This window comes from Hemiscyllium ocellatum, chromosome 4 (assembly GCF_020745735.1).
Source record: "Hemiscyllium ocellatum isolate sHemOce1 chromosome 4, sHemOce1.pat.X.cur, whole genome shotgun sequence".
Taxonomy (NCBI): Eukaryota; Metazoa; Chordata; class Chondrichthyes; order Orectolobiformes; family Hemiscylliidae; genus Hemiscyllium; species Hemiscyllium ocellatum.
Window position 1 is genome coordinate 33,280,928 of NC_083404.1, and position 25,706 is coordinate 33,306,633.

Consider the following 25,706-nt stretch of genomic DNA (forward strand, 5'->3'; position numbering starts at 1 on the left):
GTGGATATCTGGAACGTATTGTTTTGCAGATGGCAGAGAAAGGAAACCTCAGGATATTTAAGAATTATTTAGATGAACACTTGAAACATAGCATGTAAAGCTATGGGCCAAGTGTGAGAAAATGGGGTTAAACCTGATGGATGTTAGATGACTGGCACAGAGATAAAGGGTTAAATAAGCTCTTTTCATGCTGTGAAAACTCTGAATCATGTGTCCTGGAGATATGTCATAAAATATCTGGACAGTATGATTAAAATAATTACCAACACCCCAGCCCCATAATTTGCATCCAGAAACAAATGTGTGATCAGTCTCACATTCAGGAAAATTTCCAAATAGCTCAAACACATTTGGATTTTTATAATTAACCAAGAAAATAGTTTCAATTACACTACACGTTTGTAAAATGGGTAACTCATCTACCAGTTTAGTGAAGTAATGATGAATTTAAGTAAACTGCTACTGGAAATGTTTTTGCTGATAAGATTTCTAATTCTAATATAAAGAAAACATTCCCCAGGGAGAAACAGCAAGTAATGGCTCTTTGCCTTCACCAGTAAGAAATCGTTTAAATATTTACCAGGTTAGTGATAAATGTTGTCCTTAGAGAAGAGAAGGTTAAGTGGAGATTTGACAGAGGCATCCAAAATTGTCAGAGTAAATAGGAAGAAGCTGTTCCTCATGGAAAATGGGTCAAGAACCAAAGGATACTTTGTTCAAAGAAAGTCAGAAATAATGTGAGGACAAACCTTTTTATATAGCAAGTGCTAATATTGTTGGGTCAGAATTTAAGGTAGATTCAAGTTTTGTCATAGTAATAGTGGGGTTTGAACCTGTGTCCCCTGATGTTAACATGGATTACAAAATCCAGAGACATTACTACTCTCCCACCACCTTCCTTTAGCAATGCTGGACGTTCACCTTGCTGGACCTCATAAGATCATGGAACATTTTGTGATACTGGACAGCAGTTTGAGTGTTGACAGCCTCAGCAGATTGCAGCTACTCTTGCTTGATAAGGCTGGCTGGCATCCTTAGGGCAGAGGGATCTTTAGTTTTCCCCAATGTTTCCTTCAATCATCGCCTCCAAGGATGAACCATGGCCATTTTTTTCCATTTAATCTGTAGGTGTTAGCTTCTTCCCGCTGGATTATATGCTATAATCATTGCTGCATTGTGTTTTCTCTCTGGGTCTTTTAAAGTAGGGATTCTTCCTTCCTTATTTAGGTAAGTCATCCTGTCCACCCTCCATGGTTGGTCAGGAAAACCAAACATGGGTTCTTGGAGACAAAAACAGCAAGACTCACTAATTACTTCATCAAATTCCCAATATGAAAACTGACCCACCACTCCTCCAAAGATGAAGTTCCAAGATTCCAGCCAGTATTTAAGTATTGTCGTGTCAGTCATAATACTTCTCAGTAACAAATTAGCATTGCATTTATCCTTCGGTTTGTGTCATGCTGCCAGCTAAACATCCCACAATGTATATCAGAAGAACAAATTTACAAACAAAATAGAAATTGCTAGAGAAACTCATGTCTGGCAGCATCTGTGGAGAGACAGCAGTTAGTATTTCTGGTCCGGTAACCCCTCTTCAGAACATATACTTGACATGTGTACAGTTAATAATTGAAATGCATTATAATTTCACATTACCAGAGTTACACATGTCTCTCGATTTATGAATGCTAACATTTGAAATCCACAGCGTGCTGTTATGGACGATTGTTCATGTACCAGTTGCCTTCGTTACTCTGAAACAAATACATAAAACCTGGTGTCAATGAGTAAAGTTCCTATCAATCGTCGTTCTGATCTACAAACAGACACAGATGAAGTGAACGGGTGAAATAACAGAATATTTACATTCGTTTCTAGAAGCAATGGGCAATGTCTTTTACTGAGTACTTTTTCTTTGGTCTGACATTTGCAATACGAATGACAGTTATCATGCTGGAAATCTGACAGCAGCTCCTGGACATGCACACTCAATTAAATTCAAAAATCTGGAATTTACTGTCATGTATACCATGCTATTCTACAGGCCAGAAAATGTGTTGCTGGAAAAGCGCAGCAGGTCAGGCAGCATCCAAGGAGCAGGAGAATCGATGTTTTGGGCATGAGCCCTTCTTCAGGAATGAGGAAAGTGTGTCCAGCAGGCTAAGATAAAAGGTAGGGAGAAGGGACCTGGGGGAGGGGCGTTGGAAATGCGATAGGTAGAAGGAGGTCAAGATGAGGGTGATAGGCTGGAGTGGGGGTGGGGGCGGAGAGGTCAGGAAGAAGATTGCAGGTTAGGAAGGTGGTGCTGAGTTTGAGGGATTTGACTGAGACAAGGTGGGGGGAGGGGAAATGAGGAAACTGGAGAAATCTGAGTTCATCCCTTGTGGTTGGAGGGTTCCTAGGCGGAAGATGAGGCGCTCTTCCTCTAGCTGTCGTGTTGTTATGGTCTGGCAATGGAGGAGTCCAAGGACCTGCATGTCCTTGGTGGAGTAGGAGAGGGAGTTGAAGTGTTGAGCCACGGGGTGGTTGGGTTGGTTGGTCCAGGTGTCCCAGAGGTGTTCTCTGAAACGTTCCACAAGTAGGCGGCCTGTCTCCCTGATATAGAGGAGGCCACATCAGGTGCAGCGGATGCAGTAAATGATGTGTGTGGAGGTGCAGGTGAATTTGTGGTGGATATGGAAGGATCCCTTGGGGCCTTGGAGGGAAGTAAGGGGGGGGGTGCTCAAGTTTTGCATTTCTTGTGGTTGCAGGGGAAGGTGCCGGGAGTGGAGGTTGGGTTGGTGGGGGGTGTGGACCTGACGAGGGAGTCAAAGAGGGAGTGGTCTTTTTGGAACGCTGATAGGGGAGGGGAGAGAAATATATCTCTGGTGGTGGGGTCCGTTTGGAGGTGGCGGAAATGATGACAGATGATACGATGTATGTGGAGGTTGGTGGGGTGGTAGGTGAGGACCAGTGGGGTTTTGTCCTGGTGGTGATTGGAGGGGCGGGGCTCAAGGGCAGAGGAGCGGGAAGTGGAGGAGATGTGGAGGAGGGCATCGTCGATCACGTCTGGGGGGAAATTGCGGTCTTTGAAGAAGGAGGCTGCCTGGATTGTACGGTATAGGAACTGGTTCTCCTGGGAACAGAAGCTCCTATTCTACAGGCCACCCAGTTGTAGTCCTTGTTGTTAAAATGATGGCCTTGACATGAATTTACCTTTGATCATTAGTTCCACACTAATAGCAATTGAAAATGTTAGGGCTGGTATATTCAAGATGAAGTGAGATTTTAACATTGTGATATGTAATCATTATTATTGATCAAAACTCGATCATAAAAAAATAATTTCGTAGGTGTTCAGTCTTGGTCGTTTAGAAGAAAAATTAGTTAAGGTGATTAAAAACAATACATTGTCTGTCAGTCTGTCTCTCTCATAATCACGAATCGAGTAACAGTAATCCAGTTCTATCCCAATGCTTCAATTGATCCTGCTTCCCCATAACACTCATGTTATGGGGAAAAATTCCAGATCCTAACTACTCAATTTGTGAATGAGTATTTCCTCATGAGTCCATTGCTACTTTAGCCAATTATCTTAAATCTGTGCCCTCTCACTCTCTATACTTCCACAAATGGTAACTATTGTCTTTACTATCTACTTTGTCTATATTCCCCATGGTTTGAGTACCTGTATCAAATTTCCTCTCATGTTTTTCTCTTAACAAAATGATCCCAGCCTCTCCAATCTACACAACTGAAGTTCCTTGTACCTGGGACCATTCTCATGAATCTTTTCTGCATTTTTCTGGGCCTCCACCTCAGTATGTCCCCTCAATTGAAGCAGTACTGCAGTTGAGGCTAGACCCATGTTCTATGCAAGTTATTATAATTTCCTTGATAGTGTGCTCTAACCCTATTTAAAGACTAGGATACTATATGCTTTATTATTCTCTCACTCAACCTGACCTTCCACCTTCAATGATTTATTGAATTATAGACACAGATCCTAGTGATCCTGCAGCTCTTTAAAACGCTCTCCATTATTTTATATTAGTTGGGATCTTCTTGATTGTCTGGTACTGTGCTCAAGGTGTATGCCAGGACTCTGCTGATGTCCTGATACACTAACTTCTTTGAGAAGTTTTGAACTTTTGGTGGACAATTTCCTTGCTCCCTGGAATCCTCCACAGAAGTCTTGAACTTCAAACGTTTCTTATCTGGACACTTTTATCTGGGAAATGCTATATCCCTTAAAACAGTGTCTAATTCCTGAACGGAAACAGAACTGACTCTCTAATCTCTCATAACACCAACCCAAGCCCAAAACCCCTTCTTACCCCTCCTTTACCCCCTTGACCAATCCTCCCTGACTTACCCTTCCTGACCTGACCATGCTAACCCCCATCCTCCATTAAGCTTCCACCCTGACTAGACCTCATTGTACCCCAACCAGACCTAACCACCTGACACCTCACCCATCTTTACCCATTTTCTCATTCAACCACTCACCCATTCACTAATGTTAACACTGGACACTTAAGCTTGCCTTTTGGCAGCTGTAGCTTTACAGTTGTGCTCTCTGAGAAATACAGGTAGACTCAGAAGATCTGGCAAGATATGCAGAACATCTAGTGTGGTGGATTAATGCTGCAATCTGATGATGATTACCACATTGCAGAAGATCTGAGCCATTTTCAGTCTGTGTTCTTCCTACTAAAAATGAATCACTTCATCATTTCTCTGCATTACATTTAATCTGCCAATTGTCTGTCAATTCAACAACTTATCTATTTCATTTGAAAATTCTACATCCTCCTTGTCAGTTCACATTACTGCACTTCTGTCTTTTGATTACTGCAAATTTTGAAGCTGTCCTCTGCAATACTAAGGTCTAGGCCACTGATATATTTCAGGACGAGGAGGGGCCTAACACTGCCTCCTGAGAATCTACCGCATAAATCTTTTTCTGCTCCAGAAACATCCAATAACCACTACTTTGTTTTCTTGTCACTCAAACAATTTTGTATCCATGTTGGTACTGATCCATTTACGCCATGAACTCTTAACTTTTCTTATAGATCTTTTGTGCAGCAATTTATCAAATGCCTTTTGGAATCTCAAGCACATCACATCAACAATCTCAATCAACTTAGTTAATCAAGATTTGCTTTCATCAAATCCATCATACAGGCTTTTCTTAAAAAACCCACATTTCACAACTGACTATTAATTCTGTCCTGATTAATGGTTTCTGAAAGCTCTCTCATCACTGTGGTTAAAGTATCTGGTCTGTACTTGCTGGGATTTTATACATTTTTTAACAAGATTGGAACACTTGCAATTCTTTAGTCCTCTGGTACCACCTGAAGCTAAGAAAGGCTGGAAAGTTACGGTCAGTGTCTCTGCATGATTGAATCTCACTTCCCTGTATATTGGGTATATCTCACCTGTTCGTAGTGTTTTTACAACCCTACAAACAGCCTACCCAACATCACCATTTTATAAATTTGAAATCCTTACTGTGTCTGAATTGCCTCCTGTTTTACCAAGTCATGTGCAATGTTTTATTCCTTGATAAAGACTTTGCAAAGTTTACATATAACACCTCAGTCATGCCCTGTTCCTGCATAAGGAAATTCCTTTTTTGGTCAGAAACAGTCCATTCCTTTTTCACTTATAGATCTATAAAAGTTCATATGCTTGCTTTTTATGAAAGCTTGTCGCCTCTTTTCATACACACACATTGCTTCTTTTATTTGCCTTTTAAAATCACCTTAGGACCTCCAATTTCCTCCAGGCTCTTGGCTGTACATCAAGAGCACACTTTCTTTCTTTTTCATCTTAATCCGTTTATCTTTGTCATCCAGGGAATTTTGCCATGGTTTGGCCTATGTTTCATGACTTTGTCCAATCCCTTTCCCCTTTAAAGGCAGGCCATTGTTTAGTTACTGGAAGACCATAAAAGGTAGGATCAAAGGTAGGCTATTCAGTCAATCAAATCTGCTCAGCTGTTCAATGAGATTATGACTGATTGATTGATTGAATAATCTTCAACTCGGCTTTCATAGAGTCACAGAGCCATAGAGATGTACAACATGGAAACAGACCCTTCGGTCCAACCCGTCCATGCCGACCAGATATCCCAACCCAATCTAGTCCCACCTGCCAGCACCTGGCCCATGTCCCTCCAAACCCTTCCTATTCATAGACCCATCCAAATGCCTCTTAAATGTTGCAATTGTACCAGCCTCCACCACATCCTCTGGCACCTCATTCCATACACGTACCACCCTCTGCGTGAAAAAGTTGCCCCTTAGGTCTCTTTTATATCTTTCCCCTCTCACCCTATACCTATGCCCTCTAGTTCTGGACTCCCCAACCACAGGGAAAAGTCTTTGTCTATTTATCCTATCCATGACCCTCATAATTTTGTAAACCTCTATAAGGTCCACCCCTCAGCCTCCGGCGCTCCAGGGAAAACAGCCCCAGCCTGTTCAGCCTCTCCCTGTAGCTCAGATCCTCCAACTCTGGCAACATCCTTGTAAATCTTTTCTGAACCCTTTCAAGTTTCACAACATCTTTCCAATAGGAAGGAGACCAGAATTGCACACAACATTCCAACAGTAACCTAACCAACGTCCTGCACAGCCGCAACACGACCTCCCAACTCCTGTACTCAATACTCTGACCAATAAAGGAAAGCATATCAAATGCCTTCTTCACTATCCTATCTACCTGCAATTCCTCTTTCAAGGAGCTATGAATCTGCACTCCAAGGTCTCTTTGTTCAGCAACACTCCTTAGGACCTTACCATTAAGTGTATAAGTCCTGCTAAGATTTGCTTTCCTAAAATGCAGCACCTCACATTTATTTGAATTAAACTCCATCTGCCACTTCTCAGCCCATTGGCCCATCAGGTCAAGATCCTTATGTAATCTGAAGTAACCCTCTTCGCTGTCCACTACACCTCCAATTTTGGTGTCATCTGCAAACTTACTAGTTACTAACTGTTATGGAAAGTCTCTTTGTTTGCCTAAAGTAGTGTAGATCTTTCACTCTAGAATTGGACTACCTCATTTTTGAGATTGTACACCATTTCCCATGGAAAATTCTGCCTCCTGGCAATCTCAAAAAATGGCAGGATCACAATAGTGGGATTAGTACCATGTCTTGAATTAACTTCTGATTTGCAAAGCACATCTCTGGTATTAAAAGCCCCTGATTACTTTATTTTTATCCATAGGCATAATCAACCTCTGTTCCATAGATATTAACTTATGCAAATATTTAAAAGCATCAAATCTAATTGCCGCAACATGACCTCCCAATTCCTGTACTCAATACTCTGATGAAATGCCTTCTTCACTATCCTATCTACCTGTGACTCCACTTTCAAGGAGCTATGAAGTGCTCTCCAAGGTTTCTTTGTTCAGCAACACTCCCTAGGATCTTACCATTAAGTGTATAATTCCTGCTAAGATTCGCTTTCCTAAAATGCAGCACCTCACATTTATCTGAATTAAACTCCAGCTGCCACTTCTCAGTCCATTGGTCCATCTGGTCAAGATATTTATGTAATCTGAGGTAACCCTCTTCGCTGTCCACTACACCTCCAATTCTGCAAACTTACTAACTGTACCTCTTATGCTCGCATCCAAATCATTTATGTAAATGACAAAGAGTAGAGGGCCCAGCACCGATCCTTGTGGCGCTCCATTGGTCACAGGCCTCCAGTCTGAAAAACAACCCTCCACCACTGCCCTCTGTCTTCTACCTTTGAGCCAGTTCTGTATCCAAATGGCTAGTTCTCCCTGTAATCCATGAGATCTGACCTTGCTAATCAGTCTCCCATGGGGAACCTTGTCGAATGCCTTACTGAAGTCCCTATAGATCACATCTACTGCTCTGCCCCCATCAATCTTCTTTGTTACTTCATCAAAAAACTTAATCAAGTTTGTGAGACATGATTTCCCATGCACAAAACTATGTTGAGTATTCCTAATCAGTCCTTGCCTTTCCAAATACAATTTCATCCTGTCCCTCAGGATTCCCTCCAACAACTTGCCCACCACCGAGGTCAGGCTCACTGGTGTATAGTTCTCTGGCTTGTCCTTACCACACTTCTTGCCAACCTCCAGTCTTCTGGCACCCCACCTGTGACTATTGATGATATAAATATCTCAGCAAGAGACCCAGCAATCACTTCTCTAGCTTCCCACAGAGTTCTCGGGTACACCTGATCAGGTCCTGGGGATTTATCCACCTTTAACTGTTTCAAAACATCCAGCACTTCCTCCTCTGTAATCTGGACATTTTACAAGATGTCACCATCTATTTCCCTACAGTCTATATCTTCCATATCCTAGCTACCTGTCATATCTTCCATATTCTCTGTAAAGTTCACCTTAAACCTTCCCCAACAGTACTAATAAATTGCCTAGCAAGTAAATAGTCTTTTTAGATGCAATCAATCTGGCATGTACACGTCCTATTCCCCTAGAGTGGTCCCAATGAGGTAGGAACCTAAAACCACTCTTTCTGCACCACATTTCTGAACACATCTTCATCTACTTTGTAGTCCTAGTTCTTACACTTGATACTGGGAAGAATCTGGAGATTATTGCTTTTGGAGTCTTGCTTGCTCATCTCCTCTCTACCTCCCTATATTCTGAATGCAGGATCACATCCCGTTTTCTGCCAATGTCATGAGCATCACTGTGGATCATGACCACGGGTGCTCATCCTCCTCTTGCTGTTTTGCAGTCCTCCTGTTTAATCGGTACACGAGTTTCTAACTGGTTAATAATCTGTATCAATATTGAAGGAATATTATTAAGTAAGCAGATACTGAGTTCCTTTGTTATGTTGAGGGAAAGCCCACAAGGAGTTTATAATAGCTTCCATTATTCATGTTTAATTGAGTTGGACATGCAGGATGAGTGATTTTCTGCCTTAATAAAGGTTGATTGCATTTCACACCACCTTACTAATACTTACCTGGAAATAAAACTCCTCACAGTGCTTAAAGCTGAATGTTATTTTTCCTTGTATATTTATCTAGTAGGCATGTACTCTGAAGTATAAACGTTAATGCAAATGCTGATTGGCATGTTTCTAAAACATTGCCTACTGCGTGAACAATTGCTTTCTTTACTCCATAACAATTAGTTACAACTAGCTCTGAGCAGGAACGTTTGAAATTTCATGACCAACCAGTGCTCCTTTTGCCAAGTCATGACTGGGAAAGTGAAACACCTGCCCATGTGCCTCATTGATGCAGTTGTCCTAGATTAATTTTCTATGATCTGCATTCATTTGAGACTGTAAATTTTGTATTTCTTTGTTTGATCTGAATTGACTGGAACAGCCTGCTTTTCCAGATCATTAAGTGCAATGAAAAACACAATCAAGACAGTGTTGTTTATCTAGGAGCATCTAACTGTTGCATATATCTATGACCATGCTACGAACTGCCTGTGTCTCCCTGGAGCCTGAACTAATTGTATTGGGAATTAGGCTGAAGTAAAACACTGCAGTTGGTGTCCCGATTTACAGTTTCATAGTGGTAATGAAATTGATGGCAACATACTGTATTTGAAAAGGGGTTACTTGAGAAAATATGAAGGATGAAATAATTTATCAGAAGAATAACAAAGTTGGACAAATGTATTTTTGCACTCTTAAATCTTTTGCTTTTCCGTGAATGCTTCAGTTTGTTTTACTATGTTGAAATTTGGTACAATCACATTTAAATTCTTGAATATTTTGCTCAGTAATTAGGAATGTATACACTGTCAAGAATTGAAACTGGAGATTTCTTTCTGTGACTGTCTTTCAGTTGCCAGTGTATTACTATCCAACTGGCCAGTACCCTACCTCAACAGCCCAACAGTTCAGACCTGTTGCTTCTGTTCAATACAATGCACAGCGAAGTCAGCATATACCCCAGACCACACAACAGACAGGTATGGCACTTCATCTATATTGTTTGATTTCCCCAAGTGAAATTGCAGATTTAGCCTTGAAATTGTGTCTAATTTTTGACTTGTAGCCAGCAGAAACAAGGACAAATTGGGTTGGCCACATGCTTGATGAGGGTGTAATGGATGTACTTGAGTAAGTGGCCTCTACAGCCACATTTTGCATTGAAAAATGCATCAAAATCAAGGAGTATTTTTTGAGCTTCAACTCCAGTCCACATTCATGCCTTTTCGATTTGATTCTATGTAATGCTTGTTAATATGCCTGTAATATACTTTTGCTTTGTTTCGCAACATTTTGTGTTGTCAATTTCTATAAGTGGGACTTTGCTCTTATGATTGGAAATCTGTGACATTTTTTTAGTTGCAGTCCTAGCAGAATACATGAACCCGGAGATTAATAATGTTCCTATTTACATCAATAATGCCACTAATGTAGAATTCAAATTACATCTTTAGTCTGTTCGAGCAAGTGAAAATCACAGATCAGAGATTTGATAAGATGTAATGAATAGCCAATATTCATTAAACAAAGTTAATTTATAAAATGCATTGAATAAGGTAATTGACACAGTGAATGCCAATAAAGGGTCTTTGTGTGCTTTTGGTAAGAGTGCTGCTTGCACGATATTTTATCTGGACAACATCAGAGTTACATGCAGACATATGAACATAACAAGTTTGCGGCAGGAGGAGGCCATTTGGCCCCTTGAGATTTCTCCATCATTTAATAAGGGCATGAATGAGCTGACTGTAACCTACACGTCACATTCTCATTCATCTCTGATTACCTTGTAATCCCTTGCTGACTGAGAATCTATCCAGCTTTCCACGATTCAGTGGGAATGACGAAATCTGTACGCAGCCTCTGTATTTATCCATTTAAAGGTAAGTACAAGAAATACCATCAAAGAACACTTCATAGATTTATAAATACCTGTGGGGAGAAAGTGAGGTCTGCAGATGCTGGAGATCAGAGCTGAAAATGTGTTGCTGGAAAAGCGCAGCAGGTCAGGCAGCATCCATGGAACAGGAAATTCGACGTTTCAGAAGGGCTTAAGCCCGAAACGTCAAAATACCTATGGGTCACTTTTACAACTATCAGTATTAACAGCTCCACAACATCTGTGTTGTTGCACAGTAATTAAACTTTCATAAAGATTGTTTGATTCAAAATGAGGTGTCTGTGTCCAGTTTAGGGTTTAGAGTGTCATCCCTACAATTTCTGAAAAACATGGCCTAGCATTTAGATTTGATGCTTTTAAATATTTGCATAAGTTAATATCTATGGAACAGAGGTTGATTATGCCTATGGATAAAAAGAAAGTAATCAGGGGCTTTTAATACCAGAGATGTGCTTTGCAAATCAGAAGTTAATTCAAGACATGGGACTAATCCCTCTATTGTGATCCTGCCATTTTTTGAGATTGCCAGGAGGTAGAATTTTCGATGGGAAATGGTGTACAATCTCAAAAATGGGGTAGTCCAATTCTAGAGTGAAAGATCTACACTACTTTAGGCAAACAAAGAGACTTTCCATAACAGTTAGTAATTAGTAAGTTTGCAGGTGACACCAAAATTGGAGGTGTAGTGGACAGCGAAGAGGGTTACCTCAGATTACATAAGGATCTTGAGCAGATGGGCCAATGGACTGAGAAGTGGCAGATGGAGTTTAATTCAGATAAGTGCAAGGTGCTGCATTTTGGGAAGGTAAATCTTAGCAGGACATATACACTTAATGGTAAGGTCCTAGGGAATGTTGCTGAACAAAGAGACCTTGGAGTGCAGGTTCATAGCTCTTTGACAGTGGAGTCGCAGGTAGATAGGATAGTGAAGAAGGCATTTCGTCAGAGTATTGAGTACAGGAGTTGTGAGGTCATGTTGCGGCTGTACAGGACAATGGTTAGGCCACTGTTGGAATATTTCATGCAATTCTGGTCTCCTTCCCATCGGAAAGATGTCGTGAAACTTGAAAGGTTTCAGAAAAGATTTACAAAGATGTTGCCAAGGTTGGAGGAATTGAGCTAATGGGAAAGGCTGAACAGGCTGAGGCTGTTTTCCCTGAAGCGTCGGAGGCTGAGGGGTGACCTTATGGAGGTTTACAAAATTGAGAGGCATGGATAGGATAAATTGGCAAAGTCTTTCCCTGGGGTGTGTGAGTCCAGAACTAGAGGGTGTAGGCTTAGGGTGAGAGGGGAAAGATTTAAAAGAGACCTAAGGGGCAACTTTTCTATGCAGAGGGTTGTACGTGTATGCCAGAGGATGTGGTGGAGGCTGGTACAATTGCAACATTTTAAGAGGCATTTGGATGGGTATATGAATAGGAAGGGTTTGGAGGGATATGGGCCAGGTGCTGGTAGGTGGGCCTAGATTGGGTTGGGATATCTGTTCGACATGGACGGGTTGAACCGAAGGGTCTGTTTCCATGCTGTCATCTCTATGACTCTTTGACTCTATGATAAAGCACAGAATTGCAGAATCTGGAGGTATTCACTTTGTTTTCTGTCTGAGAATTGCTGAGTATCACCACCAGTCTGCTTTTGTGTGTTAAAGGGATTTTTTCAAACAACTGTGTCTACAATCATAAGCTCTTCTAAAATGATGATGCAATTGGATTGCAGTCAAAAGCAGATCAAACTTTTTGAATAAATAAACAGGCTTCAAAACAATGATCTTGATGAATTTCTGGATTGAATACATAAAATCAGTTGGACGTTATTTAACATTTACTCATTGTTATCATGCTAAGATACCTTTTTCTATGATGTGAAATGTCCATTACCTATTATCCATCCGATTCATATTTTCTAACCCATCTGAGGACCCTTCCATGTTAATAATCCTGATCTTTTACTTGACAGCTCTAATGAACTGGCAAGCACATTGTCTTAAGGTTAGTTACATCTGCCAGTCCATAAATCATCTTAATGAACACTGTTATAACTCGCACTGCAACATTTACTAATGAATTGTAAAGGAGGCAAAACCACTTAACTTTTTAAATGCTTAGTACTGTTTATGAAAAGCTCACCCACCGTGCACGCCACCCTGCACCCACACCCTGCACCCCTCCTCCCCGACCCCCCACCCTAAGTAGCTGGTGTAAAACTTACAAGCTACTACAGTTTAGCTGAATCCATGAAAATTAAGAAATATATCTGCTCCGGCTCCCATTGCGTCTCAATCTGCCAGTTGCCTCATTAACTAAAATGGGTGGATTCTTTGTCTGATCCCTCTGCATTCTTGTGAAAATGACCAAGGCTGAAAATGGCAATATGGATCCTGGCTGTCACATTCGGCAGCCATTTGTTTTTGAGTCCTACTTCGATTTGGTCCTCTCATATCAAATAGTTCTCCATCAGTTTGTGAGTTATGAAACTAAATTTCAATGCTTTCTGGTTAAATTTGTTTGCAGAATGCTGCATTATATATCTCTGCCTCCTGCCTACCAAGATCCTGCATTCCATCAGTCCCTTCTAGATGATTAACAAACCAATTTACATAAAATATACAGGACAATGAAAAGCCAGCTTATTGTCTAAGAATACTTTTCCTACATTCTCAAAGATATCAATAGTTCAAATATTGCTATTTGTGGTTGCATAAATGTTTGTTATCACTGTTTACACTTTATTGTTCAAGGGTGTGATGTTATTTAGTTGGATACCTAAGTTTTCTTTATAAATACATGCTGCCTCCACAATATGAATGACAGAAGATAGAAGCTGATAACTACTGATCTTGAAGAGACAGCTCTTTGGAAACAGTACAAAGTTTCTGGAGAGGGGGCCGTTACACTGTAAGAGAGTGAGTAGCAGGTCTCACAGTGAACCGGTCTCTTTTCTAGGAGCTACACAACCGTTAACCGATGTAATGCATTTTTAAAATTTAAAATAGATTAATTATTTGTCATTGTTTTACTTCTGCATTTTTCAACTATTTATTTCGTAACTCTTTGTTTGAAATGTGCTAAACCGTATCTTCATGAAAATAATCTTGTCGTCATAATTCTGCTCTTTCTGAAAACCGTGACAGTATGCCATTTCTCAAATCCTGCTCATGAAGTAATTGATAAATGTTACGTAAACTAACCACAATTTTAATGTATTGTTAATTGAATGCATTTAATGCTGGTTTTATTTGTACAGGCTTGGTTAGTGTAAAATGAAAAATCTTCAAGAGTGGTCGCGTTCTTTGGCTTTGCATTTTGACCTATCTGGTGCCTTTTAGATCCCACTCATGTAATTTCCTAAAAGCAAGTCACTTGATTTCCTCTCAACCCATCACCAGCCACCTCAATGAAAATCTTGACCAGTGTGGTTATATTGAGTTTCTGCATTAATTTTGGACAAACTTTAAGTGCATATATATTGTAAACTAATGATTTCAATGAATTTGTTTTTTCTCTAAAGCCTTGTTTGTTTCAAAAATCCATTAATGCAAACTCTTGACCAGATTTCTTATACAAAAACAATGTGAAAATCTTATGCAGATTTGTCTTTTATCCTTTTAAACGTGCCCAATAAAGCAGCAAAATAAAGTTCTATTTTTATTTATGTATCACCCAAGGTTAAGTCCATTCAAACAATAAGAAAAGGTAGGGGAATCAAAGCTTCTTGGATGACGAAAGTGGATAGAAATCATGATGAAACATGTTTATCATGCACTACAGATGAAAACTGCAAGTGAGATCCAAGTCAAATACAATAATTGAGATCTGAAGTGAAGAGGAAGATGAGACTAGCAAAATGAGAATTTGAGAATAGAATGGCCCCTAATAAAAGGGAACCTAAAATTATTCTCGAATACATAACTAATAAGAGGGCAGTGAGAAGCAGAATGGGACCTATTGGGGCACAGTAGGTGTACTTTGACAATAGGCAGAGGGCAAGGCTGAAATACAAAGTGAGTAATTATTAAAGAAGATGTAACTGACAAAACAACAGTAGGAGCAGAAATGATAATGGATGGGATGAAAATTGATAGGCAGGATGGGAAAGACTAAATACGTTGAAGATTGGATTAGTCACTTACTCCCTGCAAAACAATAAGAGAGGAGAAGATATGTGTCGTCGGAGGTTTAGAGCATTTCAAAGGGTTGTTCTCTTTGTGACATTCTGGCCTACCTGTCTATCACTCCTGACACTCCATACCACCCCCACGGCACCTTCCCAACAATCAGAGAGCGGAGTGCTTGTCTTTTGATCTCCTCCCTCTTCAATTTCCAAGGCCCTGAACACATTTTCCAGGTGACTCTGAAGTAATGCTTTACTAATGCTTCTTTCAAGCTAATCTACAGTGTTCACTGCTCACCATGTAATTTCCTCCTCAGACAAAACACAGACTGGACAACCACTTTGAAAAATGCATCTGCTCAGTCTGCAAGCATGAGCCCAACTTTGTGGTAGCTTGCTATTTTAGCACATGGCCTTGCTCTCATGCTCACAATTCTGTCCTGTGTCTCCTATAGCGTTCCACAGAAGCTCAAGCAAGCTGGAGGAGGAACACTTCACATTCTGCATGGGCACTTTGCAGCCTTCTGGACCCAACATTAAGTTCTATAACATGAGACATTCAAACCTGCTCTCCATTTTGCAATCCAACATTGTGCTCTAATGAGATTAGCTGGTAACTCCAGAGGATGGAATTACTTGCCATTACGGGCCAAAAGTCCCAATCTGCGCTAACTTTCCTCAATCGCGGTATTATTTTTGAAGAGGATTTGTTCTGAGTCTCTCAGTTTACTGTCAACTTTCCTTCCAGAGTTGTGAATCATTCACCTTCCCCTGCTCCCCCTCCCCCCATAATCTCCCTGTTACTTTCTGTCTGTTGTTTGTCAACCAAGGCCTTCTATCAAGGGAAAAAAAAATGAATTTGTTAACAAGGTTAAATTGTCAACATTACATTAGGTTTAATAGAACATAAAACAAGTAAGAATTTATAGAAGCTTATAAAATCATGAGGGGCATAGATAAGGTGAATAGCAAAGGTCTTCTCCCAAAGGTGGGGGAGTTCAAGACTAGGGGGCATATTTTTAAGGTGAGAGGAGAAAGATTTAAAAAGGACATGAGGGGCAGCTTTTTAAACAGGGTGTGGTTAGTGTGTGGAATGAACATCCAGAGGAAGTGGTGGATGCAGATACAATGTTTAAAAGACATTTGGATAAGTACATGAATAGGAAGGGTTTGGAGGAATATGGGCCAAATGGAGACAGGTGGGACTAGTTTAGTTTGGGAACATGGTCAGAATGAACAGAAGGTTCTGTTTCCATGCTGTCCGACACTATGACTATTTTTTATTTGTTCACAGCTTTTGAACATTGCTGGCAAGTCCAATGTTTATTGTCCATCCCTAATTGCCCAAGAGAAGCTGATGCCCAGTTGCCTCATTAAACCATTACAGTCCACCTGGTGAAGCTGTAGCCACAGTGCTGTTGGGAAGGGAGTTCAGCAGTTGACCCAGCAACAGTGAAGGAATGTGATATAATTCTAAGTCAGGATGGTTGTCCCTTGCAAGGGCAGGAAGATGGTGCTGTTTCCATGGGTTTTTTTTTAATTCTTTCATTCACAGGGTGAGGGTGTCACTGGCTAGGTCAGCATTTATTGTTCTTCCCAGACATCAGTTGAGAGTCAACTACATTGCTGTGGGTCTGTGATTCAGACTAATCCTGGTGGCAGTTTCCTTCCCTCAAGCACATTAGAGAATCAGATGGACTTTTCCAATAATGGATTCTTAAATTCAGATTTTTTAAAATTGAATTCAAATCCCACCATCTGAACTCCGAGCACGTTACCTGTCTCTCTGGATTAACAATCCAGTGGTAACACCACGAGGCTATCACCTCCCCAACATTTGCTGCTCTTATTATTCTAGTTGGTAGAAACCACAAGTTTATAAATTATTGTCGAAGTAGCATTGGTGAATAGTTAATTTGTATTTTGTAGATGGTACATAATGTTATTGCTGTGTGTACAGACGAACCTCAATTATCCAAATGATACGGCCAGGGAGTATTTCGTTCGGTTAATCAAATTTCGGATAACCAAATACCGGATAACATATTTTGGCCGAGCATCAGGACTTTGCAATCTGAAATTTGGATAATCGAATGCCGGAAAATCGAGGTTCTTCTGTAATTGGTGAAAGGATTAAACGTTGAAGGTGTTTTGGTGGAGAGCCAGTGAAGAGGGAACGTTTGTCCTGGATGTGTCAAGCTTCTTGAGTGTTCTTCAACCTGCACTCGCCCAGTCAAATGAACAACTATCTATGACATTCCTGACTTGTCCCTTGTCAATGGTGGAAAGGCTCTGAGAGGAAGTGAGGTAACTGCTGCAGAATTTCTGACCTCGGTCTGTTCTTGTCGTCACAGTATTTAAATGGCAGTTTTTGACTGATGAGCTTGGCTCCTCTATTATTGGGGAATAGGATATTTGTGAAGCTTCCATGACTGTTTTGTGGCAGAACTTCAGATTTTGGATCCGATCTGTCGGTTGTGAGATTGCTAAGCTCAGTCTTGCATACTGCTCACATTGTTTGACATGTAAGTAGTGTTGTGCTGTAGTTTCACCAGGTTAATACTCCATTTTTAGTATGTCTGGTGCTGCTCCTGTTATGTCATCCTGTACTCTTCTTTGAACCAGTGTTGATTTCTGAAGAAGGGTCACTGGACTGAAATGTTGACTCTGCTTTCTCTCCTTAGATACTGCCATCCCCTGCTAACCTTCTCGAGCAATTTCTGTTTTTGTTTTAGATTTCAAGCATCCGCAGATCTTTTGTTTTGATTTCCCTCTTTTTGGTTCCTTCACCATATGGCTCAGGCCCAGTCTAGAGAATATGTCCTTCAAGACTGGACCAGCTCAGTCATCGGAAATTAAAGCACTGACTCAAAGTACACTTTGTGCCCTTACCACCCTCAATGTATCCTGCAAGTGGTGTTCAAAATGGAAGAGTTTGGATTATCACTGAGGAAGCTGAGGGTGGTCAGTAGTAATCAGCAGGAGGTTTCCTTTTCCTATGTTTCCCATGGGATCCAGCACCATTAAAGACTCCCAGGACAACTCCTTCCCGAATGTATACCTTCAAGCCACCGGCTCTGCTGGGCCTGTCCTGTGGGATGGGACATATCCAGGAATGGTGATATTGGTGTTTGGGACACTGTCTGTATGTTATGATTCTGTGAGAATGATTTATGGCAGGCAGTTGCTTGACTGTTCTGTAGGACAGTGCTCTCAATTGTGACACAAATTCCCAGATGTTAGTAAGGAGGATTTTACAAGGTTAACAGAGTTGTGTATGCCCTTTTTATTTCTGGCTTGACAAGGAATGTTCATGCTGCTGTCGATCTGAGCTCCAACCCCTTTTCATTTTCTGAGTCCTGTCCCCAACTCATCATCACCATGGAATTGTCGTGTCTCTAACCAATAGATATTCACCAGCCAGAAGCCAGTGAACAGTCCCAGTCATTTGTTTTCTTATGGGGCTCACCATCTCTTTGTAATTGGACTCAGCCTCTCACAAAACATTGGCTGGCCCATCTGTTTTCCCAGCCCAACTATCTTAGAGTTAAAATTTTTCCTACAGTTTCTTTAGTTTTATTGTAAGTGAAGATTTTTATTTTTTTAATTCCTTGCTGATTTTCACAATTGATTTCCTTCCTTTCTCCATCTTTTCATTGATATTTCATTTGGGAACACTTGCACAGGAACTGGTCACTTTTTTGGTACCTTATCTATGCGAGTTCTGCTAGTGACTGTTGTAGCCGGCTTGATTCTATTTTTGTCCAATATCCAAGCATAGAGAGAGCTATTGGAAAGTAATCAGCAGCATAAATTGTGCTCAAATTGCCTAGAATACTACACCTCAGAACAGAGCCATGAGACTCCTCTGATAAAATGATGCGTTGGTTCCTTTCCCCAAACCCCTTGAATTGTTTTTTTTTGTATCTGTTTATCCAGATGCCTTTTGAAAACTGTTTTATTTCTATTTCTGACATTGTTCTTTTGTATGCCCTAAGAATATTTATCACAAAAAGAACATGGTAATTTTTCACCTTACTCTGTTGGTCTTACATTAATGCAAATCTTTAGTGCTAGATGCTTTTCAGTCTGTCAGCAACTCCCTAAGTCTCAAGCTTTTCAAGATTTTGATATTATTCCTATATCTTTGGAGGTTCTTTCAGTTGCTCTGTTCCAAGATACAAGAATAAATTTATCATCTGATATATTTTTGTCTTGCTTTTCTCCATTTAATTTATCAGTATGTTTTATGAATTCTCTTAATTTCATTAAATCAATTCTCCCTGTTTACACACCTTTCTACACTCTCATGTTTTTTGCACAAAAGACTCACTTTAAATTACCCTTAACCATTCTTTCCTCAGACCTCAAATTCCAGAGCTGTTTCACCATGGCTTATTCAACTCTAACTTTAACACTTGAAATCCTTAAAATCTTTTTTGTTTGTTCAAAAAAAAAGCAACCCTCTAAGGTGAGTTTTTAAAATTGAAATCTAGATATTCAAGTATGATAAAAATATCAAAGAATTCCTCAAACAAAAACAAAGATTCCTCCATCCAGTGCAAACTAAAGATAAACTAAGTTAAACAATGTAAATATAAACTATAAACAGCTCCAAGTTTAACCACAATGTCCCTTCATGTTTAAAGTTCAATTTAACCTTGCACCAACTGTGTGCATTGTTCTGTAAGAAAATTTTAATTTTGTTTTGGATAAACCTAATTTACTTTATAGGTGGCATTTAACTGAATGCTACAGTTCATATTCTGTAGTTGCAAGTGAGTTTTGAGAAGATTTGTAGCTCAGGTTGAGATTGTAGGTTTGCTCGCTGAGCTGGAAGGTTCATTTCCAGATGTTTCATCACCCTACTAGGTAACATCTTCAGTGGGCCTCAGACGAAGCACTGCTGAAAATTCCTGCTTTCTATTTATATGTTTGGGTTTCTTTGTGCTGGTGATGTCATTTCCAGTGGTGATATTATTTCCTGGTGAAGTCACTTCCTGTTCATTTTCTCAGGTGGAGGTAGATGCGGTCTAACTCGATGTGTTTGTTGGTGGAGGTCTGGTTGGAATGCCATGCTTCCAGGAATTCTCATGCATGTCTCTGTTTGGCTTGTCCTAGGATGAATGTTGCAAATGTGTTGCTGGTCAAAGCACAGCAGGTCAGGCAGCATCTCAGGAATAGAGAATTCGACGTTTCGAGCATAAGCCCTTCATCAGGAATAAGAGAGAGAGCCAAGCAGGCTGAGATAAAAGGTAGGGAGGAGGGACTAGGGGGAGGGGCGATGGAGGTGGGATAGGTGGAAGGAGGTCAAGGTGAGGGTGATAGGCCGGAGTGGGGTGGGGGCGGAGAGGTCAGGAAGAGGATTGCAGGTTAGGAGGGCGGTGCTGAGTTGAGGGAACCGACTGAGACAAGGTGGGGGGAGGGGAAATGAGGAAGCTGGAGAAATCTGAATTCATACCTTGTGGTTGGAGGGTTCCCAGGCGGAAGATGAGGCGCTCCTCCTCCAGCCGTCGTGTAGTTGTATTCTGCCGGTGGAGGAGTCCAAGGACCTGCATGTCCTCAGTGGAGTGGGAGGGGGAGTTAAAGTGTTGAGCCACGGGGTGATTGGGTTGGTTGGTTCGGGCGGCCCAGAGGTGTTCTCTGAAGCGTTCCGCAAGTAAGCGGCCTGTCTCACCAATATAGAGGAGGCCACATCGGGTGCAGCGGATGCAATAGATGATGTGTGTGGAGGTACAGGTGAACTTGTGGCGGATATGGAAGGATCCCTTGGGGCCTTGGAGGGAAGTGAGTGTGGAGGTGTGGGCGCAAGTTTTACATTTCCTGCGGTTGCAGGGGAAGGTGCCGAGGGTGGAGGTTGGGTTGGTGGGGGGTGTGGATCTGACAAGGGAGTCACGAAGGGAGTGGTCCTTGCGGAACGCTGATAGGGGAGGGGAGGGAAATATATCCTTGGTGGTGGGGTCCGTTTGGAGGTGGCGGAAATGGCGGCGGATAATACGTTGTATGCGCAGGTTGGTGGGGTGGTAGGTGAGAACCAGTGGGGTTCTGTCTTGGTGGCGATTGGAGGAGCGGGGCTCAAGGGCGGAGGAGCGGGAAGTGGAGGAGATGCGGTGGAGGGCATCGTCGATCACGTCTGGGGGGAATCTGCGGTCTTTGAAGAAGGAGACCATCTGGGCTGTGCGGTGTTGGAATTGGTCCTCCTGGGAGCAGATGCGGCGGAGACGAAGGAATTGGGAATATGGGATGGCGTTTTTACAGGGGGCAGGGTGGGAGGAGGTGTAGTCCAGGTAGCTGTGGGAGTCAGTCGGTTTATAATAGATGTCTGTGTTGAGTCGGTCGCCCGAGATAGAAATGGAAAGGTCTAGGAAGGGGAGGGAGGAGTCTGAGACAGTCCAGGTGAATTTCAGGTCGGGATGGAAGGTGTTAGTAAAGTTGATGAACTGTTCAACCTCCTCGTGGGAGCACGAGGCAGCGCCGATACAGTCATCGATGTAGCGGAGGAAAAGATGGGGGGTGGTGCCAGTGTAGTTGCGGAAGATGGACTGTTCCACATGTCCTACGAAGAGGCAGGCATAGCTGGGGCCCATGCGGGTGCCCATGGCAACTCCTTTAGTTTGGAGGAAGTGGGAGGATTGAAAAGAGAAGGATGAATGTGCTGTCCTAGTCGAAGTGGTGTCCTTCCTCACCTGTATGTGAGGATACTAGTGAGAAAGGGTCATGTTTTAGTGTGGCTAGTTGATGTTCATGTATCCTGGTGTCTAGTTTTCTGCCTATTTTTCCAATGTAGTGTTTGTTGCAGTCCTTACATGGTATTTTGTAAATGACATCAGATTTGTCTGTGGTTGCTAGCCTTAAGCAGAGTTTTTCAAGAACTTCAGTGAAACAACAGCTTCATTTAAAAACCAGTTGAAATGAATCTTCATTAATCGACTCAGGCCTTTTATGTTAGGAGCATATATGAGTAGCCAACCTAGTGCTACTTGGTACTTGATTAGAACTTGCACTAGAGTATCAAAGTTCTGTATTTCAGCGAATGAAATGGAAGAAGGGAAAGAGACGTCAGCCTACAATTGTTTAGCACCAGGAATTGATTCTCGTTCTGCATTTGAGTTCGGGGAGGAAATAGTCCCCATAGCGGACCATGTGGGGGATAGATATTGCTCTTTGTAGCTCTGAGGATGAATCACAACGGTTGTGCTGCCTACCCAGCACCAGTGTTAAGAACATCTCTTCAGGTGGAGAGGAACTTGGGATGAGAGAAGAGCAATCCATTTATCGCTGTCCATGTTGACACAAAATACCTTGATAGAACTGAAAAGGAGTTACAGCTGAAATTTTTGAACAGCTAGGAACTAAATGAAAAACCAGAACATCCAAGGTAATAAACTTACCATCTGAGCCATAGGCAAATTGACATATGTTAAATAAAGTCCAAAAGTTAAATGCATTGCAGAAAGATTGGTGTGGTTAGAATGGCTTTGAGTTTGTGTAGCACTGGCAGTGGCACCAGTATCTCATGTAGAAAGAAGCTGTTCCATTGGTATGGTCTTCACTTAAACTGTATCATGACAAACATCCTGGTGAGTTCAATGACTCCGGCTATGGAGAGGATTTTAAAATAAATATGGAGAAGGGTGGGTGTGCATGATTTAAAGAGAGAGGATACATAGGCTTATAAATGAAAAGGATAATGCAGCACTTCCAGGCAGTTACTTAAACAATGACACTCAGATTAGGTCAGGAAAGGACAAAATGTATGACCACCCAAAGACAGCAGCAATTAGAGTCAAAGGGAGAATAATGGTAAAAAGACAAAATTAATGGCTGTGTAATTGAAATGCACATATTATTTTTCACAAAGCAAATGTAATAATGGGATGAATAGAGGATACTGGATTTGACCTTATAGACATTACATACATATAGTTACAAAGAGATTAAAGCTGTATTCTGAATATTCAGGGATATGTGACTTTTCAGAAGTACAGGCAAGAAGGAACGAGTGGTGGAGTAGCTTTGTTAGTAAGAAATGGAATAAGTACGACAGAAAAAAATTATCTTGGATCATAAGATATTGGTGAAATTAAGAATGGAAATTTGCAGAAGTAGCCACAAGAAAGAACGCATGGAGCATGTTGAGAACGTTGTTCTAGGACAATATATTGTAAACCAGGCATCAGGTTTTTCTGGATCTGGTAATATGTAATGAGGCAGGTTTAATAAAATGATTTTAGAACAAAAGATCCCCCAGAAAACAGTGACCATAACATGGTAACATTTAGCGTTCAGTTTAAGAGTGAGAATATTGTGTCTGAAACAACTGTGCTAAACTTAAGAGTATAATTACAACTGAGTTAGAACAGAATTTGCTGGAGTGGACTGGGAAAGAATTTTTGCAGAAAAGATGGTTGTTGAATAATGGCAGCTGTTTATGAAAACAGTGAATAGCTTACAACAAGAACATATCTAGTGAGGGAGAAGGATACAAGGCAGGGGATAAATTGACCTTAGTTAACTGAGGAAGTTAAGAATAGCACCAAATTAAAAGTGGCAAAGGTTAGTGGTGAGACAGAGGATTGGGAACATTTTAAAAATCTACACGACAAGAAAATAAATTCTGAAGGTCAACTAGTATGAAAAGTACAAATGGACAGTAAGAGCTTCTTTAAATATATTAAAAGAGAAAGGCCAAAGTTAATGTAGGCCCCTTAGAGATTGAGACTGGGGAAATAATAACAGGGAACTAAGGAGGGTGAGTAAATAATTTGCACCTGTTTTCATAGTTTGGAAGACACTAATGCTTTTCAAAACATATTAAATAATCAAGGAGCGAAATGGCAGTGTGGGAAATAATTGCAATGACTATCACTTGCACCATAAGTATTCCTAGTACATTTTCTGTAAAGGCCAATGCATCTCCTGGAGCTGATTGGTTGCATCCTAGGATATTAAAAGAAGTAACTACAGAGAGATATTGGATGCACTGGTAGTAATTGTATAAGATCTTTAAATTGTGGAAAAATCCCAGAACATTGAAATTTTCAAATGTTTAAAGGGAGGGAGACAAAAGGAACTGACTATAGGTCAGTTGCTTAACATCCATCTTTGGGAAATGTTAGTGTCCAATATAAAAGATGTAATAGCAGAGCATTTAGAAAATACATAATACTGAGGAACTTCAATCATCCAAACGACATGGGCAGTGAGTATTTTGTTCAGATAATCAAATGTTCGGATAATCGAATGCCAGATAGCACAGTTTAGCAAGCATTGGGACCTTGCGATCTTGTCTGGATAATTCAAAATTTGAATAATGGAATGCCAGATAATCGAGGTTCCTCTGTATAATTAAGTAAACTCAATACAGCTTCATGAAAGGACATTCATGGCTGACAAAGGATTTGCAGTTCATTGAGGGGTAACAAACAGGATAGATAAGGGAGCAGCAGTAGACATAACATATGTGGTTTCCAAAAGTCATTTGATAAGGTTCTGCACATAAGGCTGTACCTTAATAAGAGCCAATGTTATAAGGGGTAGTATGTTAGCATTAATAGAGGGTTGGCTAACCATAGAGAAAGCTGTATTGGGGTAAAGGGGACATTTTAATAATGGCAACCTGTAACGAGTGGAGTGCCACAGGGATCAGTGCTGAGGCCAATTTATTTTGAGTGCAATGAATTAGATGAGGAAGACTAATTTAATTTTGCCACGTTTGCAGAAGATAGAAAAATAAATGAGAAGGCAAGTCATGAGAATGACACAAACAGTACACAGATGTATATGGACAGATTACTGACTGAGCAAAAACTTGGCAGATGAAATATAGTGTGGGAAAATGTGAGACTTGTGCCTTTTGGCAGAAAGAATAGAAGAGCTGAATGTTATTAAAATGAGTAATACTGCAGAAAGCTACACCACAGGGAGATGTTTTGGGTTCTTGAGCATGAATAATGAAAAGATAGCATAAAAATTGAAAAGTGGTAGGGAAGGGAAACAAATGGCCCCCCCAAAATGGCCTTTATTTCAAAGTAAAGACAATATAAAAATCAACAAATCTTGTTGAAAGTGAACAACTCAATAGTTATAACACACCTAGATTGCTGTGAACAAATGTGATCTTATCTTAAGCAAGATAGACTGACATTGGAGGCAGCCCAGAGAAAATTCACTACGTTGCCCCGACATGGAGAGATTTGTATGGAAGAGTTTGAATGGGTTGGGCCTATACTCATTGGAGTTTATAAGAATGAGAAATAACCTTATTGAAAATGCAACTTTCTTAAGATGCTTGATGGTAGATACTAAGAGGTCGGTTCTCCTTGGTGAAGAGTCTAGTACTAGAGGGGCATAATCTCAGAATAAGAGGTTTCTCATTTTGGACAGAGGTGAGACAATGTTGTCTCTCAGAAGGTAGTGAATCAATGAAATTCTTTACTGCAGAAGGCTATGGATGTTGAGATATTAATGCATGTTCCAGTCTGAGATGGAAAGATTTTTAATCAGTAAGGGGATCAAGAGTAATGTAAATAATGCAAGAAATTGGGTTTGAGTATTATCAGATCAGCTATGAACTGAAAACAATAAATGCTGGGGATCATAGCAGGTCAGGCAGCATCCATAGAGTCAGAGTAAGCTAACACTTCAAGTCTAGATGATTTTTCATCAGAGCTAAAGTGAAGTGTGGAGGGGACAGCATTTATGCTATAGTTGGGCATGAGGGGGTGT

General features: G+C 40.8%; 1 protein-coding gene across 5 annotated transcripts in view; it reads left to right on the forward strand.

Moving 5' to 3' along the window:
- The window catches only part of LOC132815341 (cAMP-regulated phosphoprotein 21-like), a 346,819-nt gene that overhangs the window by 289,494 nt on the left and 31,619 nt on the right, over window positions 1-25,706 (forward strand). For all 5 annotated transcript variants that reach the window (XM_060824202.1, XM_060824203.1, XM_060824201.1 and 2 more), the window contains one exon: window positions 9,822-9,948. In XM_060824202.1, the coding sequence (XP_060680185.1) occupies window positions 9,822-9,948 (127 nt within the window). The remainder of the gene's footprint in view (window positions 1-9,821; window positions 9,949-25,706) is intronic.